The sequence below is a fragment of the Ammospiza nelsoni genome, chromosome Z, assembly GCF_027579445.1.
Source record: "Ammospiza nelsoni isolate bAmmNel1 chromosome Z, bAmmNel1.pri, whole genome shotgun sequence".
Lineage (NCBI taxonomy): Eukaryota > Metazoa > Chordata > Aves > Passeriformes > Passerellidae > Ammospiza > Ammospiza nelsoni.
Genome location: NC_080669.1, coordinates 79509489 through 79528137, shown reverse-complemented (window position 1 = coordinate 79528137; position 18649 = coordinate 79509489). Strand labels below are relative to the sequence as shown.

Genomic DNA, 18649 nt, shown 5'->3' with positions numbered 1-18649 from the left:
AAACAGCAGGGCTGGGCTCTGTGCAGCACCACAGCTGACAGCAGAAAGCACAGCTCAGACCCTGCTACAGTGGCTCTTCCACTACCCAGCTGGCAGGGAATAGGAGGAAGTCATTCATTTTTCCCAACCTTCAGTGATCCCAGAGTCCAGGTAGGAAGTTTTATCTGGGGTTATACTGACTGATTCTTGCAGCTCTGCAGAAGGAGGAGGTATCTGGGGGTATCTTTGTTAGTGATCACTGTCATTCATATTTGCTCTCCAGGCATGGCTTTCAAAGGGAAAAAGCAAAACATTTCTTTTCCACGTGGCGACATCTTTTCTCAAGCTGCACTGGCCATTTGCCGTGACCCTCCTGAGCTTCCCAGTGGCAGGGGAGTTTGCTTAAGATTACTCCTGTTTTTGGTTTACCTTGTTCCCCAGGACAGGTGGAAGTCCTGCTGGGATCCCCCTGCACTTGCAGGGCCTGAAGGCACCTGAAACAGCAGTTGTTTGTGTGGCTGAGTCCCTGCACAGCTCATTGCAGCCCAGTGGCAGGATCTGGCCCTTGCTATGGGAAAAGTGGCTGTGAAATAGAGCTCACTGTGTGTCCCATCCCTAACTCAGTTCCCCCATCAACCAGTATAACTAGAGTCACATCCAGAGGAGGAGTTGCAAGGATGCCAGATGTTTGGCAGTGCCAGGTTGTGCTCTTAGAAGGGGTTTCTTCCCATGAGTGCTGTGGGTAGCAAAGGCTGTGTGAGCACACCAGCTTCACCTTACAATAGCTAGGGAGGGTGCTCCTTTTATTGTGGGGAAGGCAGACTCATCTGGGCTGGATACAGCACCTGGGACAGGTGTGACACACACAGAGTCAGTGCATCCCTGCCTTGGGACAGAGGGGTGCCATCCTCATCCCCATACTGCCAGTGAAGCACTCCCTTCCCACTGCAGGAGCTGAACTGGACAGCAGGAGCTGTCAAGGAATGGGAAACAGAGCCACTGCCACCACGGGGGAGCCAGCAAACACATTTTCATGTGGGATGCAGAAAAGGAGGCATCTGATCTCCCCTTGTCTCCCTGCACTTCCTTTCAACACACACCAGCCCCCAGCCCACCTGTCGGGGCAGAGGAGGGTGTAGTTCTCTTCCCTGCCTCCCTTCCCATCCCCTTCCAAAAGCCATCTGGGCTTCAGACCTGCCCATGCATCACCCTGTTCACCACTAATTGCTGCCTGGTCACCCCGGAGCAGGAGCAGAGCCTGGGTGGGAACTAAGCCCAGTGCCCTTTTTCGCTGCCAAGGCAGCCTGGCAGGGCAGGCTGGGGGCCTTGGGAGCAGGATGAGGGGGGCTCAGAGGGGATAATGGCTTCCCTAACTCCTGCTGTGCTGAGCACTGAGACAGGGACAGCAGTGTGGAAGGAGGGCAGGCATGGGTGTTGGAGTGTGTATGGCTGCTGTGGCTGTCCCCAGGCCCCCAGCCTGTGCAGGGGAGACCAGCATGGACAGGGGAAAGCCAAGTGGCAGGCAGTCCTCCCCTCAGCCTGCCCTAAGAGTCTGTCTCCATCCCATCAATGTGGCGCTGGTCCTTGTGCTCATCCTGGCACTTGGGGCTGTGGGTGGGCACTCAGCAGCTCTGTAATCTTTCCAGGCAGGAATGTGGGGTTATGTGACCATGGCAGGGAATGGGATCCCAGCCCACGCTGTCCTCAGCAAGTTGTCATCTGAATTACTTAGGTTCAAGGGCTTTTTTGCTTTTTTTCATTTCTCTCTCCTCTCTCTTTCTCTCCTCTCTCTCTCTTTTATTTTTCTTTCTTCTTTTTTTTTTTTTTTTTTTTTTTTTTTTTTTTTTTTTTTTTTTTTTTTTTTTTTTTTGCAATGCTAATGGCTCTGCATTGCACTGGCTACTGATCCCTCATTAATCTGGGCAGCACTTCACAGCCAGTCAGAGTGACTTTTGGCAGGTGCACAAAGGCAGGCAGCAACACACAAACCCCCACCCTGGCCAAAAAAATTACCATGCACAGCCTTCCTCCAACTTTTGTCTCTGTGTGGCGAGGACATGGATTAAGGAATTTCTTCCTCTGCCTTTGATGCTGTGTGTCCACCCGTCCCCCCACAGCCTCCTCAGTGTGTCTTCCCCCAGCTCTGTCTCTCTCTGTGCTTTCCCATTTGTGGTGGCACTTCTGTGTTGGGTCATGGGCACCCACCCGGTGGCTTTCTCCCCACCATGACAAATGCTGGATGTATCCAGCAAATGTGGCTGCCCAGCTCAGAAGTTCTGCATCCAGAGGCTGTTTGTGTGGGAAGAGATGGATGATGCCATCCATGCTTTCTCTCTTTAACTGCTGTGCAAAGCAGAGCTTAGGGCAACATCCTCCCAGGTCCTACAAGGAAGGTCTGGGTCCTTGGGGGACATCCCCCTGCCGAGGCAAGGCACAGATTTAACCCCATGGTGCCTGTGACACCCCACCTACAAACACTCTCAGCTGCTGGTTGGTTGTGGGTGGGAAGAGGCAGGAATTGCTCCCAAGGGAAAGCTGGGAGGAATCTTGGGATGGGGAAAATGCTCCTGATGGGAAAGCAGCCTGGGCAGGTCACCAGGACCTTAGTAGGGCTGGCCTTCCTGCAGCCTGCTTGGTGCAGGTCCCAGGGAGGAGTCAGGGGTTTGGAGCATGCTGGAAGTCCTGGACAGAGTCATACACCAGCTGGATAAGCCCAGCATCCTTCAGACCCCTGTCCCCATTCTCCAATTCCAAGCCATACCCCAGCACTGAGCAAGTCAAGTCAGCAGGGCAGCTCACACTGTGAGGTTTCATTTCATTTAATTATCATTAGGAGTTAATTTAACTTGATTCCCTTGGCGTTGCCATCCACACTGGTGGGTGCCACCAAAGAGCCCCCAAGGTCTGGGTGGCACAGAGAGCCTCACTGTGCCACTACACTGCAGGGAGGTGCCCTGCCTAGCACACCAGATGATTCACAACCTGCTGGGTCCCCTGCCTACCCACCCCAAGGTGCCTGGGCTCCCAGTGGAGTCAGTCCTGCATCCAGATGTGCTCCAAATCTGGGGCTCAGGTCGGGTGGCAGGAGCAGCTGGGATTGCAGAACCCAAGGGCTCTGATGTTCTGGACAGAAGGCTGGAAGTGGGAATAGGAAAGGAAAGGCTTTCACTTGGAGCAAGAAAGCAAAAATTCCCCTCCTCCTGTAAGGAATTCCCCAGAGTGACAGTAAAAGCCTGGAAGGGGCTGCAGCTTTCATGCCAAAGGGATTGCATCTGTGCTGGGCTGTCACATGTGCTGCACAGAAGGGACTGGAGAAGGCCTGGTTCTTTCTCAGGGTGGGTTCCTGCTTTTAAGGTACTTCTGCAAGCTGTGGGGTGATGGTACTGCCCATCTGGTGTGCACACATCCCTTGTGTGTGTACAGGCACGCTGCCAGGGCAGCCTCATCCCACAGGTGCCCAGGTACCTCCTGGGCACCCCAATGGTGCAGCCCTCCCTTCCTCCCCTCCTCCCTTCCTGACCAGGCAAAAGTTTGGATCTTCCTCCTGCAATTGAGCTGTTGGTGCTGCCCAGGGCAGCATGATTCTGTGCCTGACCTTCTCCTCGCTGGCTGGGGACGTGTGGAGGAGCCCACACGTGTAGCACCATGGAGCTGCCCCCACCCATGGCGTGATGCTTGCCCTGCTCGAGCCCCTGGCTGTGCACTGGTGCTCACAGCTGGGCTGTGTCAGTTCCACAACACCCCTAATCCTGCAGCATCTTTATTAGGAATGTGTCTGGGCAAGAGATGCCCTGTGTGCCCCCCAAACCACGCACAGCAGCAGCACAGGGGGGTACTCAAGTGGGCAGCATGTTGGTTCCTTGGTCTCAGAGATGGGCTGGAGTGCAACATCCCACTCAGCCTCTCCAGATACTCCTGCCCTGGAGGGTAATATCCCACTCAGCCTCTCCAGATACTCCTGCCCTGGTCCCTTGGGTGCTGAGCCCTTCTCCTCTATCAGGCATGTGTGTTTGCTCACTGGGGTTGGTGCCAGCAGGGTGCATTTCTGCTGAGCACCTGCATCCCTCTGTCCTGGAGCCAAGCTCCAGATGGATCAGAGATCCCTCGGAAGGTTAAATGGGGTTAAACCATTGCACTTTGCAGCACAAAGGACAGCAGGGTCTTCTACAGCTCAGACAGCGGTGACAATGGGGCGGAGGGAATGGTTTCTAGGAAGAAACCATCGATCATAACTTGATACTTGTCCAAGGGCCCAGCTGGAGAGATGCAAGCCAAAACAACGGGATGCCAGCAGCCTGGCCAGCGGTGCTGCTGGTGGGGAAGCCTGCTCCCAGCACTGGCAGCGGTGCCCTGAAAGCGCGCTGCACATCGCAGCCACTGCCTGCAATATCCAGCTCCCAGCTCTGCACTGGCGTGTCCGAGGAGCCCGCACACACATCTGCTAGTTTCTGGTGACCTCTAGAGGAAGCTGCTCCACTCTGACGCCGTGAGTTTGGGAGTGGAACCAGATCTTTAAACCTTTAGTGGAGTTGCAGCTGGAGCATCTCCCTCCACTTCCCTCCCTGTCCTGGGCTTGTGCCTCTGCCCACAACGCCTCAGTATTTCCAAAAGTGCTGCAAAAGCCTTGTTATCATCTTTTAGCCGAGTTAAATTGCCTTACACGTCCCGGGCACCCCTCTGACTGCCCTCCTGTACCCACTGCTGCCCTCAGGTCGAGCTGTCGGACGGGACATCGCACACCATCACGGACGCTTACGCTGGCAAGGAATACATCATCCAGGTGGCAGCCAAAGACAACGACATCGGCACGTGGAGTGACTGGAGCGTGGCCGTTCATGCCACCCCCTGGACAGAGGAGCCCAAGCATCTCACCACGGAGGCCCAGATCACAGGTAAGAGCCTCCTCCCAGTACAAATAGGAGGAACACAGAACTCCGGGCTGAGGGATCTCCTCTTGCTCCATGCAAGTTTTGCCCACAGCCAAAAATAGCCCCAAAAAACTCATGGAGCTGCAGCCCTTCACGCTGCACTTTGCCCCCTCCTGTGGCCAGGTCAGAAGGTGTAACCATGGCCTGAAGGATGCTGACTCAGCTCATCTGGATCCAGCATCCTTCTCACCAGGATACTTGGGGCAGGACAATGAGGCTAGCCATTGTATTATTGTTGTTGTTGTTCTTGTGGTTGTTGTTGTTGTTGTGGGTGTTGTTGTGGTTTTTGTGGTGGTTGTTCCCTGGAGTGTTGTCTCACTCCAGCCCTCCCTCCCCTCTCCAGTCCTACCTCCTCCACACCCCTGACCCCTCACAATGGCTCAAAGGGATGCCAATTCAAAATAAAAGCCACCAAGTTAACACCAAGTCTCTGTTTCTAGGAAAGAGCTGGGACTCTGTCCAAATGGATGTTATCAGCCCTCTGTTTCCCAGAAAGGATGGAGCAGACCCTGCACTGGTTTCCTTGGCTTCTGTGCAGAGAAACCCCCCTTTTCAAAACAGCACCTGGTAGAGCACCTGGATATTCAGGCAGCAGCAGGGATTTACAGCCCCCACCACCATTCCCAGGTGGATAAAGCCCCACAAGGAGTGCAGGAGCACTTTGCAGCAGCGCTACTGTCAGCGTTTTGGTTTTTGCTTCCATTCCTACCTGTGTTGTGCTAAATGCAAATGCCCCTGTCAGTGTCACCTGCCTTGTGCAGGCACACGAGTGTCCCTCACACACACATCCCTGTGTGCCTGCTGCAGCCAGGTAGGGCTGATGTGGGACACCCCAGCTCCAACGCTGAGCCCCACTGTGACGCCTCCGTGGAGTCTGAGAGATGCTGAGACAAACTCTGTGGTGCCCAGCATCAGCCCAGACAGTCTGGCCTGGACATGCTGGAGCCATCTGGATGTGGCCAAAGCTGCCTCTGCCTGACTGCTCATCCAAGCACTCCCTGCAATCCTGCACCCTCTGCAGGCACAGACAATCCATCTGGTTCAGGACAAAGCAGGACAAACCTTGTGAGCCAGCCCAGTAGATGCAGCCTGCTGTGTGTGGCGTGTCCTGTGGGTGAGGGATGCTCTCAGCTGAGCACTAATGGCTCATTGTGACTTCCTAGCTAAGATTCCCACAGACCTGGTGCATGGAGTGGCTCAGCTGGTCAGGATGGGGATGAGAAGGATGCCCAGCTCTGCCTGGTGGCAGAAACATCTCCAAGCAGTAGGTGCACCATCACAGCCAGGGAAATCTCATGGATCACACCATCCCTTGAATCATCCCAGCCCTTTACCTCAGCCCTAGTGTGGTATAGCACTGAAAAGGGCAATTTGGAGCCAGGTCCAATCCACACCAGAGCAGGGCTGCTCCTCTGGGATGAATCCCAGGGCATCCCAGCCCTCCTCACCACCCACTCTCCTTTCTTGCAGAGACAACAAGTGCTAGCACCTCCTCTTTCATGGCACCACCCACAACCAAGATCTGTGACAAGGGGGCCGTGGTGGGCAGCGGGGCCATGGCAGTGTGTTGGACAGCTGGACTGGTCGTGGCTGCCTATAGTGTCCTCTTTATTTAGTGAGTATCTCCCAAGCCTGAGGCATGAGAGGCAGGATGTGGGTGCTGGGATGGGGCAGGGATACAGGGATATGGGATATGGGAACCCTCAGGATTCTAATGTGGTTGGGAAGGGGATGCTCTGGCCAGAGAGTGGGTGAAGGGCATTGGAAACAAGTCATTTGGGTTTTTCTTGCAGTTTTGTAAATGCACCAAGTCTGACTGCTTTTTCAGATGGATATTCGGCTGGAGGTCTCAAAAATGGCTTTTCAAGCAAAGCTGGCAAAATGGTCAGTCTTTGATGTCTTGTTCTCAGCAGCCCTCTCCCATCCTCTCTGCTGACATTTTTAAGAGGCAAAGAAGCCACATGGAAATCTAAGGCCTTTGCTTAATGATGAAAGAAAAATTGTCCGAGATCAAAAAATTCAGATTGCATCTCAAAAATGTCCTTAATTCGGCTTAGGATGGAGCTGGCATCCTGGAGAGCCACAAAAAAGCTCCTCTCCTTTATAGACCAGGGCTGCTGTCTCATGGGTGTCACACCCAAATGCCCTTTCATATTACCCAAGGACAGGGATGGATCCTGGAAGCAGCCACATGTGTCACTTTTGGGAGATAAAGGATAAGCCACCCCTCCTTGGTGCCCAGAGATAAGATCCTTGTGGGCAGGGGGTTCTTTGCTCCCCTCTGACAGTGTCATCTCGTGTGTGACACCAGGAGGGGTGGTGGCACGCTGTCAGAGGAGGGTGGGCAGGGCCCAGCCCTGGGAGGAGGAGGTGGAAATTTGGGTACCCGAGTACCTGCGGAAAAGAGGGAAAAAGGAAATTCCGCTGGGTGTGTCCCACGGGTGGCTGAGCAGAGCTGACTTCGGAGCGAGGCCGTGACCCTTGTGCTCCCCGCTTGCAGATCTCCATCCGTCCATCCACCGCCGCCCAGCGCAGCCGCCTCCCCGCCGCTCCCGCCGCCCCCGCCCCGCTCCCGGGTCGAGTCTCTTCGCTCTTCGATTTTGCACACATTGAGGACGCACCACGCTTCTCGCCGCCACTCCGGAGGAGGACAGAGCTGCTGCCGTCCCCTGGGGGGCCGCAAAATCCCTCTGCCGGCCCGGAGCGAGGAGACAGACGCCCGTCCGTGCCCCTTTCCTCCGCCGAGGGGAGCGAGCCGAGGGTCCCGCTCATACAGCTAAACCCCCCCACGCCAAAGACGTGCCCGCCGCCCCCGCGGCCGCGCACCGAGAAAAGGGGATATGAAAACGGGGGGGTGGTGAGGGGAATGATGCTCCAAGCTGTTGTACCCCCTTATGGCAAAAGGGGGTCCCCCAGGGACTGGACTCGCTCCCCTGAGCTCTCCACCGCGTGGCGAGGCTGGAGGAGTGCACGGATCGGGGCGGGGGGGGTCGTGTCTTGGTCCTCTCCGAGGGGGTGGTGGAGGGGGGACCTGGTGGCTTTCACAAGTGCGATGGGGAGCAGGGAGCTGGCGGGGTTTTAATGGGATAAAAAAAAAAAAAAAAAAAAACAAAACAAAAAAAAAAAAACCCCAAAAAAACAAAGGAAGTGAAACACCGGTAAAACCCCCCTGGCCCTTGCCGAGCGCCTGGGAGAGCTGTCCCTCCACCTCCCCCTCCACAGCGCCCTGCAGGAGCCTTCGCCACCCCCAGCCCCGACCCAACATCACCCCCAAACTTTTAACCGTGTTGGATACAGGGAATCACCCCCATTGATGTCTTTGTCTCATTCTCCAACAAAAGCAGAATAGCTCTGCTGTTGCCTTTAGAGCTGGAGCCCTGCAGACCTGTGCCCCGCTGTCCCTGGCTGCCCCCAGCTGTCCCCATGCCTGCTCTGCTCTCCTCTCCTCCCCATCCTGCCCGAAGCCCTGTTTTGTAAAGACACCTCCTCTTGGCCCTGCCTGGACCCAAGCGCAGTATTTAATACCATACGTCCTAGTATTCCCACTGTTGACATGCTGTATTTGAATTTTTTATAGATGTATATATATAAAAAAAAAAGAAAAATAATAAAAAAAAAGTAATAGAGGGGATAAAACTAAGCTCACAGAGACAACGCACATGCACACACACACACACGGACACACACACACACCAGGAGAGACTGTCTTCATTAAATGTTCATTTCATGATGACTGGCGGCTCTGGGTGTCATTTCCCTTCCATCTGGGGAGGGGGGTTTTGGCTGCCTTCTTCCATGCCTGGTGCTGGTTGAGTTGGGGAAGACATGGGAACAGCATTGAGAGGACACACACGCACCCTGGAGCCTGCTCTGGTGTTTGAGACCATAGCACCATCCTCCTCGAGGGGTGAGAGACCCAAAAACTGCCCTTCAGGACATCCTGAGAAGGTGCCCAGCCTGGGGACTCCTGGTGAGGGAAAGGAGATGGTTGTCACCAGCCCATATGACACCTCTGCTGTGATGGGGAAGTGCCACATCTCCCCATTCACGAGCCCTGGAGGGTCCCCTGTGTCCCCAAGCTCTGGCTGCACCCTGACATCCCTCGGGCAGGCAGGAGGATGGAGACCTGCCTGTGCAGCCTGGAGGTGGCCTGTAGTCACAACTAATGCACTTCCCATGTCTGATTAACAATTTCATGTTAGGAAAATGTCACTGGCCCAGCTGCTCTGAATTAAACTCCTGTCAGGGCAGGGCTCACAGAGACCCAGTGTGGAGGCAATGGACATTGTTGGAGTGTGTCCTTTCCCCATGTGCCTGGCTTGGGACCACCCCCTGGAGCAGGGGTGCCATCAAGCAATGTCCATGGGCAAAGCTCCACTTTTTAGAAAATTACCTCTCTGGTGTCCCAACTAAGAGGTAGAAAATTACCTCTCTGGTGCCCCTGTCTGGTGCTCCACTTTTTAGAAAATTATCTCTCCAGTGCTCCACTTTTTAGAAAATGACCTCTCTGGTGCCCCAACTAAGTCTCTACAGCAGGGAGGTGTGTGTGGCTGGCTGGCTGGCTGGATGGATGGACACATGAGTCGGGTGGATGGATGGGTGAGTGGGTGGAAGGAAGGAAGGAGGGAAGGAAGGACAGAGGTGAAGGAGCCACAGCCTTGGCTCTGCAAAGCCTGAAGGCAGCACCAAGCTGGTCACTTGCTCCCACCAGGCACTTTCTGTGATTTGAACAATGTTGGAGCTCTATTTAGGGAAGAGCTCAGTCAGATGCAGACCTGTCTCTGGCTTGGCCATGCTGGCGGCAGCGCTGACTTGGTTCACTGGTTAATGTTCCATTACCAGACAACATGCCTCCGTCATTTATTAATGTTTCATTAGTGTTAAAAACATCTGGTAATTAATTATGCACTAATTATAGATTCACAGTGCTAAAAGCTGGGGTAATCTACCATAGCAGATGGCTCTTTGGGGCAGGGGGAAGGGACAGCTCTTAGCAGAGATGAAAATGTCAGGCCCAGCCCTTGCTAGGGGGAATCATCCCAGACAGACAGATCACCTTCATCTCCTCCCAGCATTTCCAAAGCTGGTCCAGAGGCTTGCTGTCTCAGGTTATTAAGCAGAAGAAACCTGTCCCTCTCAAGTTGTTTCAGGGACCAAGGGAGTGGTGCTTCCCCTGCTCAGGGCAGCTGTGTGAGAAGCCATCTGAGAGCAGTGGCTTTCACGCAGAGCCCCAGGCATCATCCAGCACCTGGAGCTGGTACTCGGCTTTCTGCCAGTTCTGGGATGCTGTTTGTCAGCCCTTCCGTGGTTCCTAGCCACGTTAAGCAGCAGTCTATAAAGCAAGGGGTGTCGTAAAAGCCCACTCATTAAGTGCCCCAGGAATATTATGTACAGATGTGCAGAGATGTTTCAAACTGGGGAAGGTCCCAGGGGAGCATCCCTGCCAAGCAGAAAATCCATCCACTTAGCAGTATAAATCCATACAGGAAGAAAGAGGGAATTACAATGCTCAGAGAAACCTGTGCATCACATAACCTGAAATCCAATACATCACCCGGGTGCAATGGGTCCCTGCATCTTCCCAGCACATATGTGGCAGTAAATCCCATCTTAGGTGTTGTTTTTGGGCTGTTGCTGATGTGAGAGCAGCCTTGCACGGAGCTCCCCAAGCTCTGCAAGAGGGATCAGAAGTGTGACTGGAAAGCAGGAGCTATTTCCTGGAGACTTGAAGCCTTGGAGGAAGCAGGAACTCCCCATGCTTGAGCGAGGGGCTGAACAGTGGAAAGGGACTGAATGCACCTCCTGCATCCTTCCCTTAAGTGGGTGCTAGCAGAGACCTCATTCTCCCTGACCCAATAGTCAGAAAATCTGCCTGCTCCCACACCAGCCTCCCATCCAGAGCCTGGATCTGCCAGGGGACAAAAACCAGTTTATTTATCCCAAATCAGGCTGACAGGAATGTGTTGTGCAGCCTGTGGTGGGGTGGAGGAAGGAGGAGCAGTGGGTGCTGTGTTGTGCGTTTCAGCTCTGGCAGAGCGTCAGTCTGGCACAGTCACAGGTGAGAAAGGGGAATGAAAGCAGGCTCAGCTGTTGAGAAAGCACACCCATAGCTGCACTGCTGACCCGAACTGGGAGCTTGCTGGGCTGGGTGGAGATTCCAGGTGGGATCTTTTGAGCCAGTTGGCAGAGGAGAGCTCTGCATATTTGCACAGTGGAAGATCTGGTCCTCCAGGGGCAGGGACCCTCCTCCATCACAACAAATGGGAGAATGTCAGGTGAGGTGAAAGCAGCAGGAGCTGGTGGAAAGGCAGTCCCTGGGATGAAAGCATGAAGAGCAGCATCTGTGAGGGGTGAGACTGTAAACAGAGTCAGCTTGACTTAGAGAAGTCTCTCCCAGACTCTCCCAATCCCCAACTTGCAGTAGCGTCAAGTCCAGCAAATACAAGAGCCCAGCCCAAAGCACAGGGTATTCATTCAGAAGAAGCTGATGTCTCCTGTACAGAGCTTATGTCTCCAGTACACTGCATGCCTCTGGCAGATTATAACCTTCCTCGCAGGGATTTCTTCCCCAGTGGTAAGGGGGGTAGCTCAGACAACAAGATCCCACCGTGAGGAAAGCCTCTTCTCTGACATCTTTGGTGCAGGAGTGAGCCCAGGAGCTTTGAGTTAATCAGCCACCACCACACAGAAGCAGATGGAGCTGCAGGTGCAGACCTTGGAGGTAAAAACAGCCTTGGGCACCCTCACAATGCTGTAGGGCAGAGGTTTGTAACAACAAGAGGTGATAGATCGTCACAGCAAACCACAAATGACAGTCTTGGACCATCTTATTTGTTGGTGGCTCCAGACAAGGATTTGATTCACCTCCAGAAGAAACTGCCTGTTGTTTGAAAAGCCTCCAAGCAGTGATGCTTTTCTTCCTTGTGTCCATCCTGACTGGCTCAATGTCTGTCCTGGCATTGTGTCCCTGGTCCCCACACATTTCTGCCTGCAGCCTCATGCCCTCCCTCCCCACTAGACCTTCCCTGAAACCTGCTCACTGCCCAGATGGGCACCTCCCGCCACTGTGCTCCTATCTCCCATCACTGCCCCTGTGCTGCAACCTCCCTGCTCACCCCCAGTCTGTCCCAGCCCCCTCCCTGATCTGGGCAGGGTGACCCACATGGATTATGTGCTCACAGCATCCCAAACCTCCCTACAGGCAGACACGGCAGCCAAGCACAGCCCACCCGGCTCAGCTGCAGCGTGGAGACCAGACCACACCAGGGTCCTCTAATAAGCAATTGAGTCTTTTTTTCCTCCCTTTCAAGAAAAAGCCAAGCATTAATTTGGCTTCTGCCACTCTGTTTATCTAATAGCATCGCTGATTGATTGTCTTATTTATAACCCAGATCCGGTGTCTGGGCTGCTCGCGGAGACGGAGTGATTGATGGAAAGAAGACAGCCAGAAAGGGACTTAATGGAGCCATGTGGCTGAGAAGCGGAGTAGTGGCTTAGGCATGAAATGAAAAGTGTCTCCCACAAGTCTGGGCTCCTCTCCTCCTTTCCTGCGTGGTTCCCAGGGAAGCTGCTAAGTGCTGGGAGAGAGCAGCGTGCTCCCTGCGCCCTGCCAAAAGCAATCAGGGACCACGCTCAGGTCTCCTCCTGCAGCCTGGCCAAGGGGACACAGCCAACAGGGACTTGGACTGCTTCCTGAGAAGGCGTCACACAGTCTCTGGGAAGGTTTTCCCCTTCCAGGATGGAAGGGATGGTTGAAAGGTGTGAGACAGCCTGACCCTTGCCCAGCTACCAGCCTGCTGTCAGGATGCCTGTTCTGCCAGCTGGAAATCAGGTCCCTGCACAGACACATGGTGCAGAGAGAAGCCTTCCCCCAAGGGCCCACCTGCGGGCTGGCAGCATCTTCCAGAGGTCTGTTATATCCAAAGTTGGACTGAGATAATTCTACATCCCTAGGGAGCTTCTCTGTTTGTCACACCCAGTGGTCACAAACCCCAGCAGAGTCACCAGCTCACATGTGAATTACCCCATGGAGCCATAAAGCACCAACAAACAGGGAAGGAGATGCAGTCCCAGGAGGTGATGTGCCATCATTCAGGGTCATGCTGTGGATGTGTGACAGCCTGGATATGTCCCAAACCTCAGTCTGCAAATTCACCCCAGGGCAGCCTGTCCCCAACTGCAGGATTGGATCGTGGTCAGGATATGGCTGACAACTCCAAGTCCTCAAGAAGGCATTTGGCTTTGATCTGAGCCAGAACTAAACCCTCATCTTGTCCATAAAGATCAGTTTAGGAAGAAAAAACAACATACTGGTTCAGTCAAAATATTTCATAGCTGTTTAATGGTCTTTATTTCATGTCTGATTGTAACAGATAATCTAATACAAGCCTCAAGCAAAGCCAAACACAGTTGTTTCATTTTGAAGGACCCCATCAGCCAGCTTTGACATGGCCAAACCCCACTCCTTTCCTTTTTTTGTTTCTTTTTCTTTATTTTTTCACCACATATGAAATTTGAGGAAAACCAAAGCAACTTTGTGAACACTGCTGTTTCAGTGGATTGAAAGAAACCATGCAGGAGACAGGTCTCCAGTACTGGACGTATTGTTGCTCCCAACACCAGTGCTTGGCAAACACTATCCAATGCCTTGTGATTGTTTTATTGCTTCCAGGAGAAGCCCCTCCTTGGAAAGTCCCCCTGGAACAGCAGATATGGGCAGGTGATGAACACTCACTCTGGCAGGGGTGTCCCCAGTCGTGGTGGTTCCTCTGTGGGTGATGCCACTACCACCTCACCATGTGTCCAGGGCTGGGAGGAGAAGGGACCAGGACAGGGCGATCCCTGCAGAATGCTGGAAGATGGAGGGGCCCCTGAGCAGTGGGAGCGGAAATGGCCTTTGATGTGGAAGCTCTCCTTTCGCAAACACAATGACTCGCAGAGAAGTTTTATAAACATGGCTATTGTTGCTCCATCCCTTTGGTGGGAACAGATGGTCCGAGCGCTCTGTTTGGCCCCCCTTCCCTCCCCTCTCTCCCTATCCCTATTAATAAAGCCCCGGCAAGTCCAGCACTGCTAAGGTTTTCCCAAGGGGGATCAATAAATAAATGTAATAACAACAAAGGGGCCCATGCAGACGAGATTGGGTTACAAAGAGGCCTCGGCCCCCCTCCTCCTTTCCGGGTGAGAGTCGCTGCATGCAGGCACTCTGGCCAGTTCGAGGAGAGGTTCCTCCATCCCCACTGTCTGTGGGAAGTGGGGACAGGATCTTGCCACTGAAAGAGCCAACCACCACCCTGCAGTCATGGATAGCAGTGTCTGACCTTGCTGTTCACCTTGGCCATGGGACATTGATGGCAAGGGGCTGCCAGATCCCCACCTTTGGAAGTCACCTGAGGTAGCTGTGGGAACAGGTTCAAACACTGACCCTGGGTGTGCAGCAGGCAAGTGCCTTCTTCTAAGATTTCCTGGCCGAGAGGTTGCTCCAGGTCCTTTCCAGAAGGATCCCATCCTAGAGAGTGCACTTGGGAGCAGGAATCATGGCTTCACCTGGGCTCACTTTTAGCCTCGCTCTTGCCTGATGAAAGACCAGACAATTTTCTGGCCAGCTGGAAGGCATTGGTGGCCCTAACCTACTCCTCAAAGGTGTGGTGAGATTTGATGCAGGCTAAAGCAGGGCAGAGCAGTTTGCAGACAGGGTTTTCCTGTGGAAACCACCAGCATGTACCAAATGCTGCCCATGAGAGTGCAGGGCAAGAGAGCAGCTTCTCCAGGAGTATCAGTAGGGCTTGACTGTGGCCACAGCATCTCACCAGACTCTGGATGGTGGAGCAGTCACATGGAGGCACTCCATCGAGTGGTCTCACCAGTGGGGAAGGAGGAGACCAGCTCCAAAAACCTTCCCAGGAGCTCATCTACTGAGGAAGGGCCTAAGGCTGGAGTAACCCCATGGGCAAGGCCCAGACAGGACTTTGGTGACATGCAGGAAGAACTGAGCAGATGGTTTGATCCAAGAGCTGACACTGAGCCCTGCTGACACATCCCTGTTAGCTGCCATTGTCCAACCTCCTCCCCAGCTGGTCCCTGCTGCTTGGAGGTGACAGGATGCTGGTTTTATCTGTGCAGGACTCCTGCAGCTGGGGGTCTGTGGGATGAAACGTGTTTCACACACGCACATGCACGCACTGCCGCCTCCCCTGTGAGTCCCTGCCTCCCCCCGACCCCTCGCTCATAAAAAAATTAAAACTCTAGATATCATCTCTCACAAACGTGGGTTTGAGGCCTCGTCAGTCACCAGACACGTCCCACAATCTGCACTGGCTCCAGGCAGCTGGAGGGGTTTGCTGGAGGACCAGAATGACTTCATGCCGCCTCCCGCGTACCGGGGGTCACCCATAGTGCTTGGTGCGGGGAGGGGAGCACAGGGGCACAGGGCCCCATCCTCACCATATGCCACCATGCCATGCCCTGCACCCAGCTGGGTGCTGCTCGCCTGGGGAATGACAGATAGAAAGGCCCTCCCGAGGTGCAAGGCTCTCCCTGTGGGTGCAAGCAAGGCAGCTGGGCTGGGCTCCTGTGCCGGGGAGGTTTATGAGGGCTGACCCCTTGCTCCGAGCGCCTGGGGCAGGAGAAATCCCACTCGGCCTACAAGCGCAGGTGCACGAGGCTGCCGGGGAGCGGAAAGGGCTGCAGATGCATGGGGGATCCGGCAAGGGGGAGCTGGGGCCGGCCTAAGCTGTGTGCTGCTTTGGGTCCATCTCCCCTTGCCTGCTCCGGAGCCCGCTGCATTGCTCTGCAGTGCTGCACTGCTCCTGGCAGGGCTGCCTGCACACAGCCTGCCATGGAGAAGCTCAGGGGTGCAGGAAGACTTGCACCATGCCAGTAGATGTGCTGCAGGACGTCCAGAGGAGACTCATGGCATCGTGGCGGTGCCCACAGCCTCCCTTGGGTACCCCAGGTGCTCGGAACATGAATTCATACCTTAGTGCCTCACATTCAACCCTGGTTTAAATCCTATCCAGGACTTCCTAGCTACTGTAATGCACCTATTAGGTCCCTATTAGGCCTGATGTCTCAGCCATGGTGACATGAAAGATGATGTGCCAAAGGCCTCAAGAGAGGATACAGGTGATGTGCCCAACTCTGGGGGGTCCTGACCTCCCTGCAACACTGGGAGATGCTTGAGGCCTACACTGGAAATGGTACCTGGCATCAACATAGCCCTCAGTTCTACAAGGACCACCCTGGGCAGTAGGTCCTGCCAGTCTGGGACATGGGGATCTTCATGGGCAGGGCTGGCAGAGACCTCTGCAAGAGCAAAAGGGATTCCAGCTCATGGCCCACCTCCCCCATTCAAGGATCTGAATCCTTGTCTTAGGAGCCAGGCATGGGGTTGGGAACCTTTCCCTTAGTGAATTATAATCACCTTTCAAAAAAAAACAAAAACCACAAAGCAGGTGGCTGAGCTCAAAGGTGGATAAATGCCCATCATAAAGCACCTGGCTGAAGCCAAGCACAAGCTTAACTTTGGACTCTTTGAAGTCAGCACATCCTTATGCTCTCTGTTGATTTGGGGCTTAAGCCCTCTGCGTGTGCCTTCTACCAATGCTTGGGTAATTTATAGACTTGTCAGGCTGTTCAGAATTTTTTTCTGTGAACCTCTTGCATGAACCCAGTCCAGCTGGTGGGGTCATGTTTGCCTCTCATTCACAGCTTGGTAGAAACACTGTACAATATGAATCAACCCCAGGAGTAAATGCTAAGACTTGGTATCCCAATCACAGACTGCATCTCTCAGGCATGCCATTCCCTGCTGCATGACCACTTTACCCTACCTGACAGGCAGCCCATTGACTAACAGATGTGCACACCCCTTAATTACAGCACAGTGAATCCACTTAGTGCTGTTTTGTTAGAGATCTTGTCTATTGGAGGAGCTCAAGTGGTACTCACTCAGCTCAGCAGCCCAAGCCTCTGGATTTTCAGGCCCTTAATATTCACTCTGATCTGTTCATAAGTTATTCATGGGGAGTGGGAAATGCCTTACAAGAGAACTCACTCCAAACTGCGAGTGCTTCTGAGGCACCTTGCAATCTGCTTGCACAGGGAAAGGAGGGGAAAGTAATGAATAAATGATTGTTTACAAATTATTTACTTGTCTCCACTAATTTCCACATTGTTTACCTGGCAGCATGCTCAAGTCAGGAACAGTTAGAGAAGACTTCATCCTGGTGCATGAGGGGATGGAAGTTGAGCAGCATGGGGGGAAGGAAGCCGATGAAGCAGAAGAGCAGGGAGCCAGCTTTGGCTGCCAAAACTGGCTGCTGAGTGTGGTCTTGCTTGGTCTTCACATTCCAGAAGAAATTGCTGCGCAGGGATGTATCTCTGACATAACTTCCTAGGATGCATGGAGCTGAATCCAGGGCCATCTAAGCTGCTGAGGGTTCTAAAGTCCTTAAGAGGACTACATTATGCAGAGGATGATCAAGCCTTCCTAGGAGTTCACTGTCTATTCCCAGGGAGCCAGGACTTTGTGGAGAAAACCAGGAAAAGGTCCTTGCTGTGAGCAATGCAGCAGAATAAGACCTGGCAGAAAGGCTGAGCTGTTTTGGTATCAGCAGTGTAAGGTCTGTGAATGTGGGAATGAAGATGCTTACAGACCACGGCCTGTTGTCCCAAAATGCAAACGGGAACTCTGCCCTGGGGCAAAATCACCCCAGCAGATCATGGCTACTTAAGGCAGGCAGCAGAATGAGCCTGTCCTCCTCCTTAAAGCCATTTTAGGCTTCTCATTCCTATCTCAAGCTAATTTCCCACAGTAAACGAGAGACAGAAAGTCACTGTGAAGAGGAATGGGCAGCAGCAAAATTAATGTGTGTGTGGTGTCATTTGGAGGAGAAAAGGGCATTTGGCTATGTCAGGAGAGCAGGAAAAGCTGGGAACTGGTCAGTCTCAACTGGATTGATGTGTCTTCCAGACTTCCCCATGCTTCATCCCCCTCCTGTTGCTCAAGGGTTTGTGAATTCCCTTTGGCTGAACATACAGATCCTGTATCTTTTCACACTAGGTGCTGGAGCATCATAGGAAACAACTATGGAAGGAGGCACAAGATGCCTGCAGAATGGAGGGGGAAATGCCTCCTGAAGCTTGAGCCAGGACGGCCACCAGCTGCTGGCAAGAGAGCTCAGGGCTTGGATAATGCAGCTGCACAGTGTGTGATTAACTCACCCTGCAGGACAGTGACCCACAGGACACAGAGTGACGCTGTGAATGAGGGACTGGTGAGGTTCACAGAAAGGATAGGTGCAAGTCAAATTACCCAGCTACAGGCTATTTTCATTAACCGGCATGGGAACATGTACAAGATGGGATAGAATCATGCCAGCCTGTCCCCATCAAGTCCCAGGAGCAGCCTGTCCCCAGCCCTCACAGCTGCCTGTGCCGTGACCATACCCTGGGGACAGACAGCAGTGCCAAGTCCTCAGGCTGCAGGAGACAGCAGAGCTGCAGACACACCAGGGTGGGAGGGGAGATTTGGGATGTTACCACTTGTAGCATGGAGAGGGAAAGCTGTCTGCAGACTGCAGGACACTTTTGGGACTTTGTCTGCTCCATTCCATCCCTGGTCTCAGCTACCCCTCACCGGGTAGCTGGGATCCCACCACTCCTCAAACTCCTCCATGCCCTGCCCTGCTTGGCACTGACCCTGCTCACCACAGCCTTCCAGCTCATCACTCCCTGTGAGC

The 18649-nt window shown here is 53.7% G+C and overlaps 1 protein-coding gene across 2 annotated transcripts in view; it reads left to right on the top strand.

The window, feature by feature from the left end:
* The window catches only part of CNTFR (ciliary neurotrophic factor receptor), a 202950-nt gene extending 195074 nt beyond the window's left edge, over nucleotides 1–7876 (top strand). For both annotated transcript variants that reach the window (XM_059491824.1, XM_059491823.1), the window contains exons 9-11: nucleotides 4691–4871; nucleotides 6378–6522; nucleotides 7408–7876. In XM_059491824.1, the coding sequence (XP_059347807.1) occupies nucleotides 4691–4871; nucleotides 6378–6522; nucleotide 7408 (327 nt within the window). In that variant the 3' untranslated portion in view covers nucleotides 7409–7876. The remainder of the gene's footprint in view (nucleotides 1–4690; nucleotides 4872–6377; nucleotides 6523–7407) is intronic.
* Nucleotides 7877–18649: the final 10773 nt, after the last annotated feature.